The sequence below is a fragment of the Schistocerca cancellata genome, chromosome 1 (genome assembly GCF_023864275.1).
Source record: "Schistocerca cancellata isolate TAMUIC-IGC-003103 chromosome 1, iqSchCanc2.1, whole genome shotgun sequence".
In the NCBI taxonomy this organism is placed as follows: Eukaryota; Metazoa; Arthropoda; class Insecta; order Orthoptera; family Acrididae; genus Schistocerca; species Schistocerca cancellata.
This window is the reverse complement of record NC_064626.1, coordinates 812,275,140-812,302,691: the sequence shown is the minus strand read 5'-3', so window position 1 is coordinate 812,302,691 and position 27,552 is coordinate 812,275,140. Positions and strand designations below refer to the sequence as shown.

Genomic DNA, 27,552 nt, shown 5'->3' with positions numbered 1-27,552 from the left:
GGAAGCAGTGGTTGGGAAGGGAGTGAGACAGGGTTGTAGCCTCTCCCCGATGTTATTCAATCTGTATATTGAGCAAGCAGTAGGTATTAAAATCCATGGAGAAGAAATAAAAACTTTGAGGTTCGCTGATGACATTGTAATTCTGTCAGAGACAGCAAAGGACTTAGAAGAGCAGTTGAACGGAATGGATAGTGTCATGAAAGGAGGATATAAGATGAACATCAACAAAAGCAAAACAAGGATAATGGAATGTAGTCGAATTAAATCGGGTGATGCTGACAGTATTAGATTAGGAAATGAGACACTTAAAGTAGTAAAGGAGTTTCGCTATTTGGGGAGCAAAATAACTGGTGATGGTCGAAGTAGAGAGGATATAAGATGTAGACTGGCAATGGCAAGGAAAGCGTTTCTGAAGAAGAGAAATTTGTTAACATCGAGTATAGATTTAAGTGTCAGGACGTCATATCTGAAAGTATTTGTATGGAGTGTAGCCATGTATGGAAGTGAAACATGGACGATAACTAGTTTGGACAAGAAGAGAATAGAAGCTTTCGAAATGTGGTGCTACAGAAGAATGCTGAAGATTAGATGGGTAACTAATGAGGAGGTATTGAATAGGATTGGGGAGAAGAGAAGTTTGTGGCACAACTTGACTAGAGGAGGGAATCGGTTGGTAGGACATGTTCTGAGCATCAAGGGATCACCAATTTAATGTTGGAGGGCAGCGTGGAGGGTAAAAATCGTAGAGGGAGACCAAGAGATGAATACACTAAACAGATCCAGAAGGATGTAGTTTGCAGTAAGTACTGGGAGATGAAGAAGCTCGCACAGGATAGAGTAGCATGGAGAGCTGCATCAAACCAGTCTCTGGACAGAAGACCACAACAACAACACATATTTAATTTTATGTCACACAAAACAGCAAGTTATTAGCTAATAGGCAATAAAGAGTGCACATTTTCTGAAGATTTCTTGTTCTCCCAGTTGCAAATAATCCCAACCATATTAATTGCGAGGTTTTTTTTTAAAAAAAAAGAGGGGCAGGATGTCAAACCAGCTGACTGGGAGCAGGAAAGGCACCACAGGACATTTTAATTTCCACTGCATTCGTTATAAAATATTACATGTTTGGATTCCACAGAATGAAATAGATAGACGAATGCTGTGTGAAGAAGTGTGGCACTGCACTTTGGAACTCTTAAGACCCAATAACATGTTCTACATTTCCTCGAACACATCTGTTTTATGTATCAGACTCTTCAGAAAAATGTGTGCTACGAAATGAACAAATTTTTGAAAAGTCTATTTTTTTTTTTAATTTTTGGCATCCTACCTTAAACGCTTGATGGAGAGGGGGGGCGGGGTGGCGCCACTATCTACTATTGCCCCGGTTCGGAAATATCGTAGATCCGGGGCTGGTGCACAGAGCAGTCTGAGTTTTAGTGGGGAGGTAGGTAGTCTCCACATAACCTGTGTTTACGTGTAGTCATTTTGCTGTTTCCTCTTGGTTTATTACTCTCACGTCAAATGAAAACAAAACGGATTTCTAGGGTCGGGAACTATCAAGTGAATTAAAATACATTCACATAATTATGGAAGGCTAAAATATGTTATTAGTTTCATATTTTATTTGCACCTTCCTGACAGAGTCAAGCATTAATCGCCTTGCAGAACAATGACGTTATTTACATCCAAATCTGGATTAGTATGGTTCACGAAATTCCGATGCTCTTGGAATATCCTCTAATGTCTTGTTTTTTTTTTTTAATGCTTTACACGTACAAACATACGGGCTTTCTGCGTCATCATAACTGTGCAAGCACAATGACTCCCGTTATCTGGCGCGCTCTGGCAACTGCTGAAATGAACCTATTTCGAAAAGGTCGTGTGAAAATACTGCGAATGGTTGTTTTTAAAAGCATTACTTTCAAGTAAATTTCATTTTACGTGAGATGACCTATGTGCGAAAATGTACAATGAATTTCTTAAATCACAGAGCGTTTGACTCTCATTTAAAAATCAGCTCTTTGAGGACGACCGTGTAGAAGTTTTGAGCCCAGAAGATCAGACATTTATGTCGTCATTAAAAATTTTACTGGCACATTTGTGTGATGTGTCTTAAAGTGTAACACGCACAAAAAAGATCAACATTGTACATGAAAGCTTAGCTTCTCATGGAGCTTATTAATCTTCGAGACCAATATTATATATGAAAGCTTTTCTTTTCTTTTAGCAACAATGTATAAATTTTTAAACCATCAACTTTCTGTATTTGTGTGTTCGCGCTATCTAACAGTGCTGTTGCTATTGGCTGACTACATCACGTGTCCTATGCTCTGAATATCCGCTGTTATCAGCTTGCGAGATCACGTGACGAGCAATAGCTGGCTTACAAAAGTGCATCACAATCTTGATTTCAATGCTTCAGAAAGGAACATGTGGTGTTTGGTGGAATTTGAGTTTATACTTTCGTAATATGAAAATATGCAGTGTACATGTTGCTGCTCATCAAACATCTTTCCAAAACGTGTTTTCTTTCCCGAGTTTTGTTTTCTAAAGTTCCAGGAAATTCTATGCTGGTGTATAAAATTATAATCATTGAATAAATGATAAGTTTTACAGTTCCGAGAAAAAGAATTAAGTCACTAAACACGGAAAAAGTGCATTTTCACCCGGAAGAAAGTGTATTTTTAACTGGGATGTACAGGAATTTTTTTCCCTGGTACGCGTATACACCCGGAATAGATGGTAATATTTCCATGTTCCAAGCTGTTCGTAAACACTTGTCATGTATGTCTTTTGAAAAATTACAGAAACTAGTCCCCCCACCCCCTTTCCCCTTCCCTTGGCTCACAATTGCACGCATTCATCCGCCCCCTCCGTAAGAGAAACACACGTCACGCACACACAATTGCCAACTCTAGCATCTTGAGAATGGTGTGTGTGCTGGAAGCCTTATGTAAGTGTCTTTTAATTGTGCCTGTTTGCAACTTGATGTGTCTTGTTTATGGTAATAGCAATCTTTCTTTTCCTACGTAGTTGATATTCCTACCTGGAGTTTCCATTGTTAGATCACTAATAGTTCAGTTGTTATATTTCATAGTACTTTGTCACCCACGGCATACAACTATTTAAGCAGAGAGGCTCTAATGGTCACATCTATAGGAAATCGCACAGAAACAATGATGATGACATCACTAGGAATGAATTCTGGAAATACATTTAACAGAGACTACAAAGTGATTGGTTTTCACTGTGTTTTGGGGTTAGGCAGCATGGTATCAGTCAATAATGATTGTATACAGTTTTATATGGATGTTTAACATGGCATGCCATGTATTGTTACAAAGCAGATATCTTCTTCTCATGTTGGTGTTCAGTATAAGTTCTGAAGTTATCTCCACCATAACATTTGCAGTAGCTCTAGTTGCTCTAGAGTAAGGTCCAAAGTGACCTGGCCATTAGTGTTCTGGTGTCACTATAGATATTGTTTTAATTTTTAATTTGGAGTATGCCAGTCAAATCTCAAGAATTGCTTACAGTACCTTTGTCTGCCAATTGTAGTTTGTAACAAATCCTTTATACTAACATATAAGCATTACACATTTATTTAGTTACTAATGCTGCATATTGTTGGCAGATTTATAAAACTTTTTGTATAGCTTTGATAAGGTAACTCAGATTTAACAACTGCCAGTGCTAGAATTACTGTAAGTTTGTATCTCACTCATATTACCATTGTACATGACAGTTATTCTGTTTGATGTTTTACATAGTTGACTGGGTTTTCAGAGATGCATTTTCAGCATGATAATACTGTTCATTTTGACTATGATATGACTTTGATGTTTCACATTGTTTAGTGTTGGCCTCTTAGTTTGTTCAGTAACAAAATGTAAACGCTAGTTATCCACAGTGTCACCTCCACCCTATTAATGCAGTTGTGGTTGAAATAATTGTTCGAAAAGATGATTTTGACGGTGTCAGTTAGTTTGAAGTGTGGCTAGATGTTATTAGTCAGTTTGAGGATATGGTGACTGATTCAATTAATGAGTAAGAAGAAAATATAAACATGCAATAATGGTATTATTTTATGTGTCATTGCTGGTCTTAGTTCTCCCTCTATAGGTAAGATTAGCTGAAGAATGTAAACATACTCCTTCGATGAAGCTGTACACCAGTTTTTGAGAAATATTAAGACAGAGCAACTATTGTGGGCTATTGGCATTATGAGCAATCTACAGACCTATTGGAAAATTTACTCCAGCTACTTTATTTTAATGTTGTTGTTTTTCCTGTCTGGGCATTTAAAGGAGATATTGTAGTGTGTTCATTACATTGCATCGTGTTTAAATGTTATCAGTGCATGAACATTATTGGTATTTTTCTTGTAACACTACGCTTTTCACTACTGTTTCATAAGTTGTTGCTCACTGAGAATACAGAGTATATACAAGCCCTCTGCACTGTGTGCACAATAATAAAGTAACATAAGACAACCCAGGTATTGCAACATTTAATTTTTATGTAAAGTTAGCATGTTAAGAAAGTGTGGAAGGGTCATAAAGCTCATCAAATATAATGTCATATATTAAACACCTATTCAAAGGGCTTACGAGGTGCTTATGAGTCTCCAGAAGGAAAGGATGTGTGAGGATACATATTCGTAAACTCTGATGAAACGGGGGAAATATTTCACTGTTCTGCTAGACCAGCTCTTTCCATTGATCTATTCATGCGAGCTGGTTCACACTCAAGCCACAACAGTAAGCTGGCTCAGAGTGAATAACGATATGGGAAGGGGAGGAGAGGGCAGAGGAGGGAGGAATTGGAACAAGATAGCTCTTCATTGAAAACTGCTGTTGAAGAGTCTATTCTATAGCTGCTAATGTTATTTCTACAGAGATGTATCACTTCACAATGGCTAATTGACACCTCTTGAGGTAAATTTATTTTCTAAGACTGTTGCATTGATGAGCAATTGAAATTAAACTTAAATTTCTTTTAACTGACGAAGTGCATAACATGGAACATCAAAGTACAAAACAAGATATTTCTTAATACTGATGTAGCCTTATGATTAATTCATTTTCAGACAGAGTTTAAATTGATATCAAGTTGTATTTTGTGACTATTTTATTCACATGTTAAGCATGAAAATACTGCATGTCAATGAATATTACTTATTTTGCTTTTCAGTAAGCATAAGGTCTTTGGTACCAGTTTCTGAGTGCTACTAATCTGAAGATAAGCTTTTAAGATGAAGTCTGTCAGTGGGCTTCTGTAGGCGGATTTAATCTTCTTTTTTATGGAATAAGGCTGCCCACACAAGTACGCAAATACAAACATTGAATTAACCACAGCTGCAAACTTGTGAAGTCATGAAAGTTTATGTTGAGAAAAATTCCTGTGCAAGTCTGCTAGACTTATTTTATTATAGGACTTATTACACAACTGCCTGTCACTCTGCAGATCTGTAAGTTCTATCTGTAGCAAGAAATCGTACTGTGATGCGTTGTAAATTTATGTTGCTATGTCTGACCTTCGCTGTGAAGTTGCTAACCCAGCCATCATACTACTTTTCATTGGTTTAAAGTTAATTGCTCTCCACATTGAGCACTGTGGTGTAAGTATATACACTTGTGTGTAAGGCTACTGCAAACCTAAAACATTGGTCTGAAGACAGTGGCGTAGTTTGCCCTTTCCTGCACTACATAATGACATCTGATTGATCAGTTTTACCTCGGGCACTCACTTTGCAGATGGTGAGCCCTTGCAAAAACAGAAGGGAAAAAGTTAAAGTGACAAATTAAAAGCCATTTAAAATTTTCATTCGTAATAGTATACCAACAGTAGGCCTTGCGATTTATAATAATAATAATAATAATAATAATCGGTGTAACAAATTTTTTGCAGTGTTGACGAGCATAATCCTTGTTGACAGATTGTATAAACCTACAGGTTACTTTTAATTAAGATAAAATTTATTGTTTACTTCATTGTATACAGAAACCCGTAAAATGTTTTACTACTACAGAAGCAACAAGAAAAATTCAGCAATTTGCACCTCATAAGTTTTGAACCTGAACATTAATCTAAAACTCAGCATGGAGAATATAGTGACTAGAATAATTCAAGAGCGACACGATTGGGTATCTAGCAATTTATGAAATGGAAATCAATGTTTGCTGCAAAAAGTATAATTCACATTGGATCTTGAAATGTGGGATCCTTAAATCAAGATACGTTAACCTGCTGTGCTGCGAATGTTGGGTTGGTTCATTTCTTGGTCTGAGCGGACCTGAAAGGGAAGTTTGAATCGCAGCAGTGCCAACAACCTAAGTGACCATTTGATGTGGCTAAACTAAAAGACAAATAAGTAGAAAATACATTTGTAATCAGCCTTAGAAATCGATTCCAGGCACTTCAAGAACAACCTGACGAAGCGGAAACACAGTGGTTTAAATTCAAGGATTCTCTGAGTACATGTACTGAAGAGGCATTTGAACAACAGAAAAGAACACAGAAACAGTAGTGGATTCAAGGCCGAACTTGGCATTGATAGACGAAAGAAAGATGGCAAAGCAACAATGCCAACAAGCTAAATATCAAGAAGAGCTTCAAGTAACTATATGAAAATACGCAGAGTGGAAAGATAGAGAAGTTCAAAATGCTGCCTCTCAAAATGACACCAGGTCATTATAACACACCATTTGCGAACTTACTGAGACCCACAGTTTTTCAAACTCCCCCACAAAGGATAAAAATGGCAAACTTCTGCTCACAAAAGATGAACATGCTGCCCATTGGGTTGAGTACTTTAAAGAAACTGTAAACTAGCCCACGTCTCTTAATGCTGACAACATTCCAAATGAGACAAATGCAAGAGCTAATGTTAAAAGCAGGTGATATAACAGAAGCACAGATGTGAGCAGCGGCTACAACACTTAAAAATCATAAAGCAGCTAGTTTAGATGAAATTTCATCTGGAATTCTGATGTATGGAGATCCAGACTTAATTCACCTCTGCAATATGTGTTGGCAAACAAGGCATGTTCCAGTAGACTGGAGGTGTAACATCATTGTTAAACTACGAAAGAAGGGAAATCTAACCAAATTTACAACTGGCTTCTCTTCGTACCATGCAAAGTCTTTTGCCTCAGTCTTCTAAAAAGGATAAAAGAAGCAGCAGATTGTTGACTACAAGAACAGGCTGGCTTTCGAAGAAGGAGATCCAGTTCTGAACAAATATTATTGTTCTATGAAATGTAATAGAACAATGCATAGAATTCAACTATCCACTGCACACAACCTTTATTGATTCCTTAAAAAAAAAAAAAAAAAAAAAAGCTTTTGACAGTATATACATATTGTAAGCCTATATGGAATCCCTGACAGTCACTCTGATGTTTCCAGAAACCTGTATCTAGATTTTAGTTGCTGAATAAGAACGGAAGATGGGTACACCCCTTTCTGACAATTGTCAGAAGGGATATATTTTATCACTATTCTTTTTTATATTAGTCACAGTTTATATTGTAGTGAAGTTGAAATAGATAGTTCCTGCAAATTACATTGGATAGAGGTTATACTCAACAGCCGTACCAAAATAATAATTGGCTCCTTCTACCGACCCCCCGACTCAGATGATATAATAGCTGAACGCTTCAAAGAAAACTTGAATCTCATTACAAATAAATACCCCACTCATACAGTTATAATTGGTGGAGACTTCAATCTACCTCGATTTGTTGGCGAAAATACATGTTCAAAGCCTGTGGTAGACAGAAAACATCTTCCGAAATTGTGCTAAATGCTTTCTCTGAGAATTAGTTTGAACAATTAGTTCATGAGCCCACACGAATTGTAAATGGTTGCGAAACACATTTGACCTCTTAGCCACAAATAATCCTGATCTAATAGAGAGCATCATGACAGATACAGGGATTAGTGAACATAAGGTCATTGTAGTGAGGCTCAAAACCGTATCAACCAAAACCACTAAAAATAAATGCCAAATATATCTCTTTAAAACAGCAGATAAAAATTCGTCTGATGCCTTCCTAAGAGAGATTCTCAATTCCATCCAAGCTAATTATATAAGTGTAGACCAGATACGGCTCAAATTCAAAGATACAGTATCAACAGCAATAGATAGATTCATACTGCATCAGTTAGTAAGAGATGGAACTGATCCACCACGGTACACAAAACACGTCAGAACACAGAACACTGTTGCAGAACAACGCAAAATCAGCAAGACTGGCTAAGTTTCACAGAAACTCGAAATTTAGTGTGGACGTCAATGCGAAATGCCTTCAGTAGTTTCCACAATGAAATATTGTCTCAAAATATGGCAGAAAACCCAAAGAGATTCTGGTCATATGTAAAGTACACCAGTGGCAAAAAACAGTCAATACCGTCACTGCGCGATATCGATGGAAATGTTACCAATGATGGTGCCACTAAAGCAGAGTTACTAAATACAGTTTTCCGTAATTCCTTCACGAAAGGAGATGAAGTAAATATTCCAGAATTTGAAACCATAACAGCTGTTAGCATGAGTGACATAAAAGTAGATATCGTAGGTGTTGCGAAATAACTCAAATCACTTAAGAAAGGCAAGTCTTCCGGTCCAGATGATAGACCAATCAGGTTCCTTTCAGAGTTTGCAGACACAATAGCGCCTTTCTTAGCAATCATATACAACCATTCAGTTGACAAAAGGTCTGTTCCAAAAGACTGGAAAGTAGCACAGGCCACACCAATATTCAAGGGAGGAAATAGGAGTAACCCATTGAATTACAGACCCATATCACTGACCTCAATTTGCTGTAGGATTTTGGAGCATATACTGTGCTCAAACATTATGAATCACCTTGAAGAAAATGACTTTTTGATTCATAACCAACACGGATTCAGAAAATATCGTTCTTGTGCCTTCCCATGAAGTAATAAGTGCTGTCGACAAGGTATCTCAGATCAATTCCATATTCCTAGATTTCCAGATTTCACCAGCGACTATTAATCAAATTGCGTGCATATGGAGTATCGTCTCAGTTGTGTGACTGGATTTGTGATTTCCTCTCAGAGAAGTCACAGTTCATAGTGATAGACAGTAAATCATCGAGTAGAACAGAAATGATATCTGGCGTTCTGCAAGGTAGTGTCATAGGCCCTCTGCTGTTCCTGATTTATATAAATGACGTAGGTGACAATCTGAGCAGCCCCCTTAGATTGTTTGCAGATGATGCTGTAATTTACCGTCTAGTAAAATCATCAGACGGTCAATTCCAATTACAAAATGATCTGTAGAGAATTTGTGTGTGGTGCGAAAAGTGGCAATTAGCACTAAACAAAGAAAAGTGCGAGGTCATCCACATGGGCACTAAAAGAAATCCGATAAATTTTGGGTATACGATAAAGCGCACAAATCTAAGGGCTGTCAATTCGACTAAATACCTAGGAATTACAATTATGAGCAACATAAATTGGAAAGACCACATAGATAATATTGTGGGGAAGGCGAAACAAAGACTGCGCTTTGTTGGCAGAACACTTAGAAGATGCAACAAACCCACTAAGGAGACAGCCTACATTACACTTGTCTATCGTCTGCTGGAATATTGCTGTGTAGTGTGGGATCCTTACCAGGTAGGACTGATGGAGGACATCGAAAAAGTGCAAAGAAGGGCAGCTTGTTTCGTGTTATCACACAATAGGGGTGAGAGTGTCACTGATGTGATATGCGAGTTGGGGTGGCAGTCACTGAAACAAAGGCGTTTTTTTTTTGTGGCGAGATCTATTTACGAAGTTTCAATCACCAACTTTCTCTTCTGAATGCGAAAATATTTTGTTGACACCCACCTACATAGGGAGAAATGATCATTATAATAAAATAAGAGAAATCAAAGCTCGAACGGAAATATTTGGTTGTTTCTTTTTTCCACGTACCATTCAGGAGTGGAATGGTAGAGAAGTGATATGAAAATGGTTCGATGAACCCTCTGCCAGGTACTTAAGTGTGATTTGCAGAGTAACCATGTAGATGTAAATGTAGACTTCATAATGAGAGCAGCTGTAGACAGCTCCAACATGGACACGTGTTGGAATGAGCAGTTTAGACTTATGGATGTGGATTTTGCTGATGACATCATTCTTCTGGTATCAACTGCACAAAGTTTACAACTAATGACTACCAAGTTGGATGGAATTGCCAGTTCTGTAAGGCTAAAAATAAATGATGCTAACACAGTGTGTGTAAAAAGTGGAAATGTATCTACCCAAATTTTAGTGCAATAGAAAGTAGTATAAAATGTGGGCTGATTTTCATATCGCAGAGACCTTATCTGTGATAACCCATGTCATAGATGCTGAGATCATCAGCAGACTTAGGAAACCTTCCGCAATCTCTCAACGAATGCGAACCATCTAGCAATTTGACTGTATAAATCTGTCCACGTAACTTGAGCTGTACAACTCTATCATCTTACTGATGGTCATATACAATGTGAGACTTTGAAAACGCTATTAAAATTAGTGAACAAGCTAAATGTTTTTCACCAACAATGCTTGAGGCAAATTTTGTAGATCAGCTGTCGTGGCCGCATTCTAAATGATGAAGTACTGAGAAGTAGTGGTCTATGCAGCCTGCACACACTCATTGCTGAAAGAAGATTGAAGCTTGTGGGGCACATTCTGTGTATGAAAAATGGAAGAATTGCCAAATCGTCATTGTTGTGGGAACCAACGGCATCTGAAAATGAACTTCTGTGAAGGATCTGCAATGAACGGATAGTAATTGGGAGGAAGCTGAAAGCTTGACGGATGATCGAGTTAGCTGGAGGAAGATTGGTGCCCAGTATGCTACTTAGCATTGAAGGAAGTAAATCCAGTGTCATTGTATAACCACTTGGAGCACCATGTTGATCATAGCCAATTGGCTCTAACAATGAACAGAATGAAATCTCTCATGAGGGCTTAGTGTAACTGCAGCTTTGCATAATAGTTTTGAACTTCTGTTGTGGTGTCTACACCATTGGCTTGAAATGGCAGTGGAAGAGTACTGAGATACGTGGTGTGCACTCTATGAACTCCCACCACATCTCCCATTTTGATGAGCATATAATGGCCTTGCTGATATGCTTTCTTTAGCATCTTGGTGAGGTACAATTTTCTCTTATTTCTTCTTTACTCAGTCTTTAGTGCAGGCTGTTCCAACTCTGTTCCATATGATGCGGGCAGTGCCAGGCATCCCTCAGCTTGCTTGCAGAAAGACACAGCTAGTGCAGGCTACCTACCAGGTGACTCGATTTGCACATTTCCCATTTTTTAACCATGTGGCCGATCCTGCTCACGTGTGATCGGCCAGCCCCAGCCCAGCTGCCTGACTGCCTGAACATCAGCCTTTTGCCCATCTGTGCCCATGGGTGCTTGGCTGCCTGCCAGTGGGCACATGAGCTGGAACAGCCTACTTTAGTAGGCTGATGTCTCTCCTGATGTCTGCTGGTGGTGAAAGTGATAATCCAAGCCTTAATGTTTCTTTGCAATGTCTGGTTGAAATAAATTATTCGAGCTCATCTTAGGTTGACGTGTTGGACTAATGAAGGTTGAGGCCCAGCGTGGTTACAAGAACAATGGATATGTTGTTGGGAGAGTTCCCACCTGTAAAATCCAGAAAAGCTGATGCCAAATGGCACAGGTTGTGAAGCCAAGCACATTGTGTTGGACAGCATGTTAAGCAGTTATGTGGTGCAACTGTGTGGCAATGACTATTGATTCAGACAGTCAGCTTGTTAGTGGTCATACCCAAGCAGAGTGGCACACAGTGGTTGTACAAGGGCGAATCAAGAAGTAAGTTACACTAGCTCGTTGTGAGAGCACACTGTGCATCGAGACCGTGGTCACTGTGTTGCGCGTGACAGTAACTACTTATATGTCGGTGCAGAGTGGGCATGGCTCAATGGCGCGTCCACTGGGTGTTCACTCCAAATTGGAAGTGCATGCAGTGATCAGATTTCTATGGGATAAATAGCTCAAATGCATGGACATTCATTGTGAAACCATTGCAGTATATGGTGAGTGTGCAAACTCTTGCCCAGGTATTATAAAGTGGTGTAAGCAGTTTGACACTGGACGCTCAGATCTCAGTGATGAATATCACGAAGGCAGGCTCGAAATGCGCAGTACTGTTGCAAATGTTAACTGTGTGGATGTGTTCATTAGAGAGGATCGGCGCATAAAGCTGCAGGAAACTGCTGAACATTTGATATGGCAGGGTCCACCAGCATTGTAAACTGTGTGCCAGTTGGGTCCCACAGCTGCTCACTGATGTTAACAAGGGACAACATTGACATTTTTGGATTGATATTTTGTGGTGAATCATCATAGGAGATGACACGTGGGTCCACAACGTCACCCCCCCCCTCCCCCCCCCCCCCCTCCTGAAACAAAGAGAATATCGATGGAATGGATGCACACATCACCACAATGAAAGAAGGTCAAGGTCCAAACTTTCGTCAGGAAAGGTGATGGTGACAGTGGTCTTTGACACTAAGGGTGCATGTGGATTTTATACTGAAAGACAGGACAATAAACTCTGCGAGACATGACAATCAACTCTGCTTCATTTTGTCAGACGTTGCACCGGATCTGTAAGGCAACTTAAAAAAAAAAAACTGACAGATAAAATTGAGCACCAGTGTGATTTTGTTGCACTATAATGCAATGCCACACACGGCCTGCTTAACATCAGAACTGCTGCAGTGATTGAAGTGGGAAGTATGGCAACATCCTCCATACAGTTGAGGCCTAGTGCCATGCAGTTATCATGTGTTCGACAAAGTGAAAAAGGATCTCGCTGGACAACAATTCTGAAATGATGAGGAGATATAAGCAGCTGTATCCAGGTGGTTACATAGGACTTGACTTTGACTGTTTCATGGGCTGAGCCATATGGATTTAATTTCAAATGTAATGTAAATGCATCCGGAACTGAAAAGTTGGTTGGTTACCCATTCTGAGAAATGCCACTTGGGAACTTGTGGAAAAGTGAACTTACATTGTATTTTGTCATAGCTGTAGTGCCTGTGTGTGTGTGTGTGTGTGTGTGTGTGTGTGCGTGTGTGTGCGTGTGTGTGCGTGTGTGGACAAGGATATTGCAAGGCAGGCAGTGAAATAAAACTATGAGAGGGATGGGGAGGATATTTCCCATTCCAGGACACAGTGTGAGGGATTCAAAACCCTGGCAGAGAGTGTGATTCAGTTGCTCCAGTCCTGGGTGTAGTCACAAGGGTGGTGCTCCTTTGTGGTCAGACACTGGGTATGTGGAAGATGGTAGGTAATTGGTGAGACATGGTGCGAAAGATCTGTTTCTGTACAAGATGAGGAGGGTAATTTCGGTCTGTGAAGGTATCAGCGAGACTCTTGACATATTTGGAGAGGGGCTGTTCATCACCACAGATGCGACAATCATGAGTGGCTATACTGTATGGAAGGGATTTCTTCATGTGGAATTACTGTCAGCTGTCAAAGTAGATGAATTGTTGGTGGGTGGTAGGTTTGATATGGACAGAGGTAGTGATACAGCCACCCTTAAGGGGGAGGTTCATATCCCTGCGATAGACCTAGATGAAAGACCTGTGCCATACATCCTCCATTACCACCTACGCCAGTCCTGGCACAAGTTTCTCCTATCCCATCAAAGGTAGGACCACATGTGAAAGTGGCTATGTGGTCGTCTACCAACCTGGCTGCAACTACTGTGCAACATTCTATGTGGGCAGGGCCACTAACAAGCTCTCCATCCACATGAATGGCCATTGCCGAACTGTGGTCAAGACATAGCTGGTCAACTCAGTTGCTGAGCATGCTGCCCAACACGATGTGCTTGTCTTTCACTGCTTCATGGACTGTGCCATAAGGATTTCATTTTAGATGTAACATACACAGTTAGATGTTGACATCTGGAAAATGGTATGTGTGAAGTTGGCCATGAAAGGTTATGGTCCAGGTTTGAATCTTATTAAAACGGTATTAAACTGTCAAGAAAATTCAGAGCACTGAAGAATGAAAGTTTCATTTTAGTGAACTTAAGTGTTTCTGTTTAATGTCAAAAGTAAGTGTCTTCCGAACTAAAATTGGTTTCCACAGTATGAGGGAAAATTAATATTGCAATGATTACATTACAGATTGCCATAACATTATCATGTGACCTTAGCAGATGTGGATTGATTGCAGTAGTTTGTGCTACTGAAGTATTATTAATATTTTTTATCTTCAAAATTATATTAGTAATTTGTAGATTTTTGAAAGTACAAACTGGTGTTGGATGCAAACTGTATGTCAGATATTGGTACATTTGCAATTACAAATTATTTTTCAGTTAACACCTGAAAACAAACAGAAACCTAATGGGGACTTGTCAAACAACCAATCTGAAACAGCTGCACAAGAATGTCAGCAATCAGCTGCTACTGCTGCTGCCACTGCCCCAGCTGATGAAACAAAGGTAAAGATCCATCCTGGCTATACGAGAGATGAGATCGGTTATTTATGTACTGTACCTTTTATTTGCCTTTCTTTCTTTCCTTTAAAAAATTACATAAATTATAATTCTGATTACATTACTTAAACCCCAAATTTATTAGCGTTTACAACACTCGATTTCACTGCATTTTTGTTTGCTCCATCAGATTGTGGATGTTCAGGAATTCTCTATAGGAGCAAAGTTGTTCAGAATGTTATAGATTGGAAAAGGCAGATTAATAGCAGTTCTTCAACTAGAGTGATGGGACACTGATGCTCGAGTCTCCATTTATCCAGTCTTCTAATTTATTTGATTGCATCCACTGATGATGATGTTCCTCCTAATATGTGTTCTGTGCAGAGTTTAGCCTCTAATGTGGTATACTGCCTGATAAAGGGGCAAAACAGTGTACCGCATATTAGGTGATAACACCACATGAGAAAGTATTCTTGGGTGCAAAGATGCTAAATGCCAACAATGTTGATCATGCTATGCACCACAGATGTTTGTACTTCACTCTTTGAGTGATTTACTTCTAGGTACTGACAGCGCTTCTCGTTGATTCAAAAATGTGAAGATTTTGTTCGAGTTATCTGTTTGATTATCTGAAAACAATATGACAGCTCTTGATCACTCTCATAAATAATAAATATATTCCTTTTGAATTTATTACGCATGGAAAATGGTCTTGCATTTTTCTTTAAAAAAAAAAATCTTCAAATATCACTGACATTCTTTATAACAATGAAATGAATCAATTTTTGACAAAATCCCATGTGGTAAGTCCCCCTGACTCGCGATTCAGGGTGACTTTCCTAAATCTACCCCTTTTCCTAGACCTCTCCAGTCCTTTTCCTTCACCCCTCTTCCTTCCCCATCAGGCCTTCTGCCTAAAGGTGAAACCCCTGGCTCCAAAAGCTTGCCTAATTATAACTTTATTTTATCTGTATGTTCTGCTGCTGCTTGATGAGTAGATTCCACATCTTTAGTTACTCCAACAATAATTTGCTTAGAAAGTATAAAATTTAATTGTTACATGGAAATTACCTACACAAGACTATTTTACTCATTATGTTCCACATTGATAATATGATATTGCTGTGCCTGTGTTATTCTGATTAAGATGTAAAGTTCCTTTGGACATGCATGCAGGTGTGTATGCCTCACAGACAGACCCAAACTTCCATATGTTGTCAGCCATATGTCTATGACCTATACTCTTACATCATTATGTACATTCCCATACAGATCAGACGTTGTACTTGAATGTTGCTTGCCCAGTGTCAGCAGAGAAATACAGTACTGGAGTGCCTGTGTTATTCTGATTATGAGGCAAAGTTCCTTTGGAAATGCTTTCATGTCCAAATGAACTTTGCATGCATATCTAAAGTAACTTTTATCATAATTTGAATAACACAGGCATTGCAGTATCATATTTCTCTGTCGATACCAGGCAAGCGACTTTCAAGTACAATGCCTGACCTGTAATGGGAATATACATATGGATGTATGAGTACAGGTTAAGGATGCTTGGTTGATGACTTATGTAAGTTTGGGTCTGTCTGTCGTCATACATGGACAGCCAGATTGTAAGGTGACTGCTCACATAAATAGGAAATCCGGGTTTGAGTCCCAGTCCAGTACAAATTTTCATTGTCATCATTCCATTCTACAGCTAATGGTTGTCCTTATTCCCAATTGTGATTACATTTAACATTGATAATAGTCTTGTTTTTCTACCTCTATGTCCTGTAAAGATATAAAAAGAAGTTGATGTAAAATGTAGAATAATGTTACTTCTCAGAGTGACAGCTTACTGTTTTTGTATAAATTCACTCCATGTCTAATTTTGTAAAAGGAAAATGACAGAGACAGAATATGTGCATATGGCTCTTTTCCTTTCTTTTTCTCTCAAAAACATTTCTTTCCCTTCCCGTGCGACAGCAACTTACATGTATATAACAACTGTGTTTCATGTATGAATAAATCTATACTGATGACCCCAAGAACTCATCCTTTATTTTAGTGTAAAATTAGATGCTGCTTTAAAATATTCTCTGTTCTTAGCATATGATACCACTATATTGCCTGTCAAATCAACTGCAAGCCCTGATCATTGCATCTCAGAGTTCAAACTGATGCTTCTAAACACACATCTTGCTAACATCTTGTACTGATTCCTAGAACCACCTGAAGTAGTGTGTGGGATCAACAGCAAGAGAAATTTTATTTTTTGGGTTAGCCAGTTCCTTTATCAGAAGTAGGAAATTGAATTGAGCTGTCCTCAAAAGCACTGGTGAAATCCCTTATTAAATTGGAGGAAGAATCCTTTCATCCATTGTCTTTGCTGAGCCATCTCTTTGCAACTTTAAACAAGATGATGTTTGAAAATTTTATTCCAAAGTACACCGAATTTAGCTCTGAAAGTTTGCAAGGTAGCCAGATGCTGAACCTAATCCAGCATATCAAAGATGGCAAAAAAAAAAAAGGGAAATCAGTTGAGAGAAAGAAAGAAACTAATTACTGCCACTGTTTATGGGGATTTCAATGAAACATGACCCTTGGTTAAGTGTAAAAAATGTGCTTAAGCTCTCCTATAACACTAGGGACACCAACTGAATGTCATTAAGAAAACACTGTATGCCTTGGTAATATTCCAAAGGAAGGAGAGTCAGTGAGAAATCAGGAAAAAAACATGTTAACCCAGGCCAGTGTGCTATGTTGATTGCTTTACATCTTGCATATTGGTGCCTGCCTGCCCAAAATTTATAATGAAACAGTGTTGAAAAGGCTGACAAAAGGTCAGTGAAGCTCTGAGGAGACTACCAGCATACAGTGAGCTAAGAGCACTACCCAGGGGAAATGCAAGTCTGTATTTTATCTTAACAGTACTGAGGAAGAAAGCTGAATATTGGTTCCACTAGAGTAAAACTAGAGGATTGTGAAACACCAAGGTTTCACAATACGAATTTAGTTATATCACCACTACAGTGTGCACTGCTGTGTTCAGAAGAAAGATCAGTTTTAGAATGATACATGGACATTGATATGTGGAATGCGTGACACAAATTCTTACATACTGCATTCTTTGGTACTAAATCAATTTTATGACTGGGATGCAATTGCGTCCTTGAAAAAGTCTGTCTGGATTCTAAGAGGGTGTTTGAAACTCACTTCGTACTTCAAAATATACCCTTTAACTGCTATCACCTCTTATGATATTTGAGGAATTGGCGACAAGAGAGAGAGAGAAATGAAAATTAAAAGAGTATTTGGGTCAGTCAGTGCACAATTGCACAGAAGTTACTTGTGCTTTAGATCTAGGAGTAATTGCAGCAAGAGAAAAAAACAACTGGAAATAAATCCTGACTGTTGACATGCCATTGTGAAAACAAAATGACCGATTTCAAGAGTGCTTCTCACTGATGTACAAATTCAATGGATAAGCAAACTGGGGTCTTGTTATGGATGACAGGAGTGGTTTCGAAGATATGCACAATCCAGAATATTTGTTCGTCAGTGTGAAATGCTCTTTTTCAGGAGATTCATTGTTCTTAACAACCAACTAGCAAAACTAGCAAAATACATACATTGAGGAGAATAATCTGTGTCATTGGAGAGCTGTAGAGATTACCAACCCTACAGTTGAAGAATGGTTTGCAAGCACCCCAGCCAGTTGGTGATCAGTCAGTTCTCTGGTTAAATTTTGCAACATCTTCAAATAACAGTGGAAGGGGCAAGGAGGGGGGAGGGGGCACTTGATTGTTATGGATAAAGCTTGTTGTCAGTAGCTTAGCCATTCCAGCTCCTTATTGAAGTATAAAGTTTATCTGTGTATAATTTTGTAATTTAGTGTAGTAGTTACGTCATTTGTACTGGATATGCATATGGTGGTATGATCATCATGGTATACTGTCAGACCTCAGATACATAAAAGTGTTGCTATACTGCCTCCAAATCAAAATTCCTCCATATTCTCTAAAATGGTAATTACCCCATGTACATTACGTGTGGATTCTTGGTATAAGGAAGATAAGGAGGGAGAGGAGGAATGAAATATAATGTGATAGATCAGTTAGATGACAATACAAAATTCATAAACTCCTTGTCATTAAAGATTAATTAGCAGAATTAAGGCAAGAGAGAAGGAAATACTAGGGTAATTTTTTTTCCTATGTAAGTAGAATTTTACTTAATCAGAAAGGCTATTTGCCTTTATCTTTCATGCTGTTTGGAGTACTTGTCTACAAATCACTTTTTTAAAGTTTCTACTTTTAAAGCTCGTTTAGGGTAGTGGTTCAATATTGTTGTTTTCATGATTATATACAACTTGAAATAGTTTTTTTTTTTCTTTTTTCCTCTTTTGCACAGACAGAGCATATGGAAGACGAGGAATCATTTTTTGATCTACTTTCTCGTTTCCAATCAAAAAGAATGGATGACCAGCGGTGTTCGCTCAGTGTTGCTGACAACAAGGAGAATAATCATAACAACAATCTTACTCCTAACAATCTATTAAGTTGCGCTACGGGAAATAGACCAGTCCCTCTGAATAATGCTGCCATTACATCAAACAAGGAAAATGCTGTTTCAAATGCAGGTTGGTATTTTCTTTAGAAATACATTTTTCAAGTGTTATTTCGTTCAGGAACTCAGAATAGCATAGTGAGCTGAAAAAGTATCTTTTGTGGTTTTGTAGACAGCATAGAACATACAAATAATACATACATAATTATTAAAATGTCTTCTATCTTGGATCAAATATACTGATTTGTAACAAAAATTCACCAAACTTCATTCGTGTGCTTGCAAAGTAACTTCATATTGTTTACTCGTATGATTCAGCTTTCACATCTTATTGCAGGTTTCTTGATTATATTCATTACATGTGGTCATTCAGGTAATTACTTTTGCAATGTTATATTGTTTCTATTTAACTGAAAATGCAATTTAATGTTTTGTCACCTTTGTAGGGGTTAAAATAAAATTGGCTATCCTTCTCTTGCTGTCTTCTGTACTACCTATTGTCATTAAACAACTATTTTTCAGTTTCACTTTAATATTCTGTATATTTCTCTCTTGCCTTCTTTTTTCCTTTCATCATTCTTGCTAGTGTGCCTGTTAATGAGCTGCTTCTGATGTGGGAATGTTCTAGCCATTTTTCTTTCTCCTTGTCATCTAATGCAATTTTTGTCCACTTTCACCAACCTATTTAGTACTTCCCTTTTTGTTAACTCTGTCCAAATTATACTGAGTGAGATGGCACAATGATTAGCACACTAGACTCACATTTGGGAGTACTGTGTTTCAAATGTTTGTACAGCCATCCCAATTTAGCTTTTCCGCGATTTCGCTGATTTGCTACAGTCAAATGCCACGGTTGTTTCTTTGAAAGGGCACAGCTGATTTCGTTCCCCATCCTTGAAGCATTCCGAGCTTGTGCTACATCTGTGATGACCTCAGTGTTGATGGGATGTTAAACCCTAATCTTCCTTCCTTCCTTATTAATTTTCATTCCATACTCTTCACAAGTTGAATTCAGATCTTATGGTCAGGTGTTCGTTGTTATTCAACTGCAGTTAAACTCGCCACATCCATAGCAAATTTAATACACTTAAAGTTTTTTTGTTATAGGTCTTGTCAAAGTATATACTGAGTAGGATAGGATAGTGACCACCTTGTATCACTTGCTGCCAGGAAGGCTGTTATTTGTTACCACTTCTACTCTCTCTGTCTGGACTTTATTCTTTGTTTTTGTCTATTCATCACTCTCTTATAGTTGCCAAAAATTGAATTACATATCTTGTTCCCCTTTCTCTTTAAAAACCATAATGTTCTTCATCAATTTATTACTGTATCGTTTTCCTGTTTGACACTGCCATTACCACTTTTGTGCTTGTTTTATTAGCCTAACAGTCTTGAATTCTTCACCCCCTCCCTCCCTCCCTCCCTCCCTCCCTCCCTCCCTCCCCCTCCCTCTCTCTCTCTTGATTGTGGTCATTATCCAGGGTGTATATGACCCAGGACAACGGGTGTATACGACCCGGGAGATCCGGGAAAAACCTGAGAATTTTTTCATCAGGGAGAAAATAGGGAAAAACCTGGGATATTTTGAGTATTCCGGAAATTTTTCATTGGTTTAATTTTCAGTTGAATTTTTGTAATTTTGACTGGTAAGAACCGATACTCTAACAAAGGGTATTACTGTATCCCGCTACTGCAGAATAATACCTCAACAATAAAACATAAATGAGAGAATAAAACGAAAATAACTTAAATTGCAAAGGAAATGCGCCATATACAAAAACGACACACAGTGCTCATGCAAGCATCTGCCAATTGAAAGTATGTCAAAGGCTTTAGGGAGACTATGCAGTGCTTCATAACAACAAATTGCCTCCAATGAGCGTGAAGTCACAACTGTTTACATTCGATTTGTTTTAGCAGTTATGCGCGGGCTCATGCGCATGCACAGTTACATCACATTTGAGTAGTAGATTCTCCCGCTTCTGGCAACAGGAATGTGGCTGTTGGCTGTGCAAACTGTCGCAGCAAGCAGCTAGATGCTACCGGGAAAAGGGGGCACCAAATTCATATTCTCTAGGAAAAAAAAACTTGTTTCACAAAGCACCTAGCAACCTGTGCACATTTGCCTATTGATTACTTATACAGTTTTGAAAAGCTTGCCTGTTGGTTTTTGAACACATTTTAAGTTGATTTCTGAATGAATCATAAGTTGACTTTTGAATCCATGCATAGTGTACACGATCCCTCTGTCAGGAGAATCCTCGTCACATCTAGAAATGAACTTTCCGCAGACGAAAGAGGACGGGGCTATAACTGAGGGAGTAAAGCCGAACGGATGGATGCCAATCGCCGTCTGATTATGTGGTTGATTGGGTTTGCGAATGATCAGAATTGTTATAATCACTAGTGAAATCCATAGATTCAGACTACCAGAACGGAAATAAACAACTGACAGGAATAACAGGTGAGAAAGATTATGCATTATCTTCTCAGTGTATCCAAGAAAATGAAATTTTGACAGAAAATTTTTGGCCAGATCGCTACACTAGTAAGTCCAGTAGTACAGTCCCCGGCTAGCAGCCACGTAAGTTCTATTCTGGAAGTAGTGCGGAAAAGTGTTGTTCGAACACGCAATAACGCCTAACCGGAAAATAATCGTGGTATAACTAAACTTGTGATTCTGGCAGCGTTAGTGAAGTTAATCGGCGAACACATTTTGACAGTGGTAGCAATAGCTACAGAATTGGTGACGACAAGATTGTTAGAACGAGGAAGGAGAAGAAACGGGAACATCACACAAATTATGGAAGAATAAGACTATTCCAAATTTATATAAAAATTTCATAATACTACTTTTCGATCTCATGCTTGAGAAGCTGTTGTGTATGAATGAAATGTGAAACTATTTCCTAACATAAGCTTTTTGCTTGTGGTAGGCCTAATAGGCATTTGATATTAGTATTAATTGGATTATATTCTGTCGTGTTATAAAAATGGCCATTTGTGCCAAAACAGTCTCGTTTATTTGGTGTGTTATAAAATTGCTGCCATATTAGAAAGGCCTATTTTGTTTTATCTAGCAGACAGTGACAAAATAGATGTAATCAGATCAAGAAACCACACCAGTCTTGGGTATTATTTGTATTAACAGCTTCTTCAGTATTAGATAAGGACATTTCAATTTTTCATGTAGCAAAACGTTTGACGAACTTTGATGAGGTAATAGATTCTTTCGCAGAAAGGAAAGCATGCCATGTAAAGCTGTAGCAAGCTTAGAGAGAAAAAATGCTAGGAGCTAAGGTTTGAAGAAATGTGTAATTTCTTGCTTACCTCTTGTCAGTATTGGTTTTATATATCCTATGTTTAATTTTATGTCACACAAAACAGCAAGTTATTAACTAATAGGAAATAAAGAGTTCAGATTTTCTGAAGAGTTCTTGTTCTCTCGATTACAGATAATCCCATCCGCTATTAACTGCTAATTTTTTTTTAAAGAGAGGCAGGCTCTCAAACCGACCGACTGGGAGCAGGAGAGGCACCACAGGACATTTCAGTTTCCACTCTGCTGAATATAGTTTGGACGTGCGGTAGAAAAATACCTTATGAAGAGGCGTGGCACTGCACTTTGGCATACTTAAGATCAAATCATATGTCTTACATTTCCTCGAATACATGTTTTATGTTTCAAACTTTTCAGAAAGATGTGCGCTACAAGATGAACATATTTTGAAAATTCGATTTTTTTTTTTGTATTGACTCGGTTCGCAAATGTCGTAGATCCAGGGCTGATGCACAGAGCAGACTAAGTTCTAGTGGGTAGTCTCCACATGACCCGTGTTTACATTTAGTGATTCTGCTGTTTCCTCTTCGTTTACTCTCACGTCAAATGAAAACAAAACGGATATCTGTGCCCAGGAGCTATCAAGTGAATTAAAACACATTCACATAATTACGGAATGCTGAAATATGTCATTAGTTTCAGCTTTTATTTTATTTCCATCTTTCTGACAGTCAAGCATTAATCACCTTGCGGAACAATGAAGTTATTTTTGTCTGTTTGCTAAAGGAATTTGACTTTTGTTAACCTTTTCCGCAGAGGCAGTCAATTTATTTGAAACAAAATGTTTAATTCCACAGTACTGGCTAGTTTCAACTGTTTGCTGCATTTCAAGTGCACGTTTTCATTTTCTAGCACATATGGCATTATGCCATAATAAAGAACCAAACATGATATAATGCAGTACTGCTGCTCCAAGAAAATTTACATCCCGAAAACCACACTGAAAAGCTTAATATCAGGTGGAGGTCTACTTCATTGGGAATCTGGACATACAAATGTGCCCTTTAAGTATGCACTTCAAATGCGCCCATTTTAATATGGTTCACAAAATTCTGATGCTCTTTCAGTGTCCTCTGATGTCTTGTTTCATTTGTGACATAATGTATGATCTTTCAATGTTTTACACGTACGTACATACGAGCTTCCTACGTCATGATAGGTACCCAAGCGTGGTGTTGTCTGTTATCTGCGCTCTCTGGCAACTGCTGAAACGAACCTATTTCTAACAGGTCGCGGGAAAATATTGCGAATAGTGGTTTGAAAATCATTACTTTCAAAGTAAATACCCTTTTACATAAGTTGAACTATGTGCAAGAATGTACCATGAATTTATTAAATCACTGAGCATTTGACTCTCATTTAAAAATCAACTCGTTGATGACGAGCCATTTAGAAGAATTTTGAACCCTGAAGATCAGACATTTATGTCATTATTAAAAATTTTACTGGCACATTTGTGTAAGGTATCTTGAAGTGTAACACACGCAAGAAAGATCAACAGTATATGCTAAAGCTTAGCTTCTCTTGCAGCTTGAGACCAATATTATATGTGAAATCTTGCTTTTCTTGTAGCAACACTATATATATTAATTTAAAGTATTAGCTTTCCCTGTTTGTGTGTTTGTGCTACATAACAGTGCTGTTGGCTGACTACATCACGTGTCCTATGCTTTGAATATCCGCTGTCATCGGCTGGCGAGATCACGTCACATGAGCTACGAGCTACTTACAAAAGTGCATCAAAATCTCGATTTCGATGATTCGGAAAGTAACATGCGGTGTCTGGTGGAATTCCAATGTATGCTTTCGTAATTTCGTAATACGAAAATATGCAATGTACATGTTGCTGCACATCAAAGATATTTCCAAAGCGTGTCTTTTTCCCTGAGTTTAGTTTTCTAAAGTGCCAGGAAATTGCACGCCCGTGTATAAAACCATAACCATCCAAAGGATTGATAAGGGAAAATATACTGTCACCTGGGAGAAAGTGTATTTTTAACTAGGAAATCCGGGAAAAATCCGGGAATTTTTTTTCCTTGTCCACGTACACACCCTGTCATCATTCTGGCCACTTCCCACAGGTACAAAGTTTCTTTTCCCCCTCTGCTGCAGACTGATTGCTTGTTTTATACACTCTGTCTCATCCTTACCTACTCAGATAGCTGAGTACATTAATGCACCACTTTTGGGATTGGGGAGGTAAGAAGCTCCAGATAGAATCCGAGTTTCACATTAACAAGGGCTAGGGAGCCTGCTAGGCTGGATGTGGTTTGTAGGTAGTTTTGCCCATCGAACTAGGTAAATACCAGGCTTTTACCCATGTCCTACCTCAAATATAGGCCATGCAAATGTGTCTTCGTGGCACAATGACTGCTCCATTAAGTTTCAGGCATGCAGCCACATAAATGCCACTTCTTCTTCTAATATTTCAGCCGTATATCATTCAGCCATTTTCAGAGTTTGAAGACATTCTCACACTTGAACATGAGACTTATCTCACACTTGAACATGAGATTTACTTTAAACCCAAGCAGACAGCTTATGTCCTGGGTGAGTGATAGCGTCAGGAAGGGAATCCCACCACCCCCTGTCACTAACTTTGTCAGGACCCACATAACAATGCTGACATATAGAAAACAGGAGTAAAAGGTGAAAGAAAAAGAAGAAGAAGATTCTCATTTTTTCCTCTGTACCATTTTTCAAGAAGTTTTTCTTCTAGCAATTTGGATGTAGCAGAATCTTAAAGTAATGGAATGTTTATGCAGTCTTTCACTTCCACTGATTTACTTTCTAGAGTGAGATTAATTTCCCTACCAAATGATGATGGAAATTTATATCTGTTTCTTGACGTGATTTTGCTTTCTTTTCACAGTTTCTCTTTATCTATTTGGTGACAACATTTAGTCTTTTTATGCTCCCTCTCAAATTGATACTTCCAGTTACAACACATTTTATGCTTCAGGCTCTATCACCACTTCTTTCTTCTCCAGTAATTGCATAAAAGCTAATGCATACATAAGACAGTGTTTTAGTAACTGTATAAAAATAATCAGCAAGTATGGGGCTGATACGCCAGATCTACATCTGCATTTGCGTAGGTACTCTGCAGGTTACTGTATGGCACATGGCAGAGGGTACCTTGTACCACTACTTGTTATTTCCCCTCCTGTTCCACTCGTAAGTAGATTGAGGGAAAAACGACTGTCTGTACACCACCACAAGAACCCTAATTTCTCGTACCTTATCTTCTTGGCCTTTATGCACAATATATGTTTGTGGCAGTAGAATTGTTTGCCAGTCAGCTTCAAATGCCGGTTGTCTAAATTTTCTCAATAGAGTTTCTCGAAAAGAATGTTACCTTCCCTCCAGCGATCCCCATTTGAGTTCCCGAAGCATCTCTGTAACACTTACATGTTGTTCAAACCTACAATAACAAATCTAGCAGCCTGCCTCTGAATTGCTTCGATGTCTTCCTTCAATCTGACATGCTGGTCCCAAACACTCGAGCAGCACTCAAGAATAGGTTCCACCAGCATCCTATATGTAGCCTCCTTTATAGGTGAACCAATGTTTCTTAAAATTCTCCCAATAAAGGGAACATTTGCCTTCCCTACCACAGTTTTCATATGCTTGTTCCATCTCATATTGCTTTGCAATGTTACGCCCAGACGTTTTAAATGACTTGAATGTGTCAAGCAGGGCACTACTAATACTGTATCTGAACATTTAAGGTTTGTTCTTACTACTCATCTGCATTAATTTACAGTTTTCCACATTTAGGGCTTGCTGCCATTCATCACACCAACTGGAATTTTTGTCTTAAGTTGTCTTGTATCTTCCTACAGTCACTCAACTTCGATGCCTTACTGTACATCACAGCATCATCAGCAAACAACCACAGGTATCTGCCCACTCTGTGCACCAAATCATATATGTATATAGAGAATGACAGTGGTCCTATCACACTTTCCTGGGGCACTTCAGACGATAAGCTTGTCTGTGACGAACACTCGCTGTTGAGGATAACATACTGAGTTCCATTTTTTAAGAAGTGTTCCATCCACTCACATGTCTGTGAACTTGTTCCATATGCTTGTATCTTCGTTAATAGCCTACATTGGGGTACTATGTCAAATGCTTTCCAGAAATCTAGAAATATGGAATCTGCCTGTTGCCCTTCATCTGTGGTTCTCAGTTTATCTTGTGAGAAAAGGGCAATCTGAGTTTCGCATTAGCGATGCTTTCTAAGACCGTGCTGATTCGTGGACATAAGCTTCTTAGTCTCGAGAAAGTTTTATCATATTCAGACAGAGAGCATGTTCAAGGACTGTGCAGCAAAGAGAAGTTAGGGATATTGGTCTGTAATTTTGTGGGTCTGCTCTTTTACCTTTCTTATATACTGGAGTCACCTGCACCTTTTTCCAGTCACTTGGGACTTCGTGCTGCATGAGAGATGCACGATAAATGCAGGTGTAGGTAAAGGGCCAGTGGTAGATGTATAAGCAAATATGATAACCAATGGTGGTAGTGCTCATGTTTTATAAAGAAATATTTTATTTATGTGGGGTAATAATATTATTTGATTGGTACGAGTATAATACTGGTAGCTTAATGTGTAACACGGTATGGTACCACATGTCATTTATCTGCTCAGCCCACATATGGAATATGCTACAGGCAGGACTTATCTAAATATCAGTAATTCACTTACAATATGGTAAATATGAGGACTTTACCTATTGCTGGGAATGTTGTAAGATTTTAAAATTTGTAATGTTATCTGATCGTAGCGCACAATGCTGTTCGAGGATGAATAATTGTGGTAACTGAATGTAACATTTGAGAGAGAGGAGGGAGGAGAAAAGAAAAATAAGAAAATTGCATGTGGCTGTCAGTCGAGACTGATAGATGTTGGTTTTGGGTGTGCTGTATTGTAGTACTGCTTTGGTTTTATTATAATGTGTGATGTATTATAATTATGTATGTAAAAATGTTGAAATGATTATAAGTAAGTGTAACAGTGTAATGAAGGTGTGTGCTGTTAAGTGGTCTAATACCATTGTCTAAAAAATGCAAGTAACATTTCAGTTATGTATGAGGTTGTTGCGTATCACTACTAGTGGCCTCTGCGGAGGTTACAAGGCAACTAGCGTAGTGT

At 38.5% G+C, this 27,552-nt stretch overlaps 1 protein-coding gene across 4 annotated transcripts in view; it reads left to right on the top strand.

Annotated features, from left to right (window-relative positions):
• The window catches only part of LOC126188099 (G-protein-signaling modulator 2), a 163,547-nt gene that overhangs the window by 63,671 nt on the left and 72,324 nt on the right, over window positions 1-27,552 (top strand). For all 4 annotated transcript variants that reach the window (XR_007537822.1, XM_049929577.1, XM_049929566.1 and 1 more), the window contains exons 10-11: window positions 14,384-14,509; window positions 18,899-19,127. Coding sequence is in view for 3 of the 4 variants with exons in the window: in XM_049929577.1 (XP_049785534.1) it covers window positions 14,384-14,509; window positions 18,899-19,127 (355 nt within the window). In the remaining variant the exon portion in view is untranslated. The remainder of the gene's footprint in view (window positions 1-14,383; window positions 14,510-18,898; window positions 19,128-27,552) is intronic.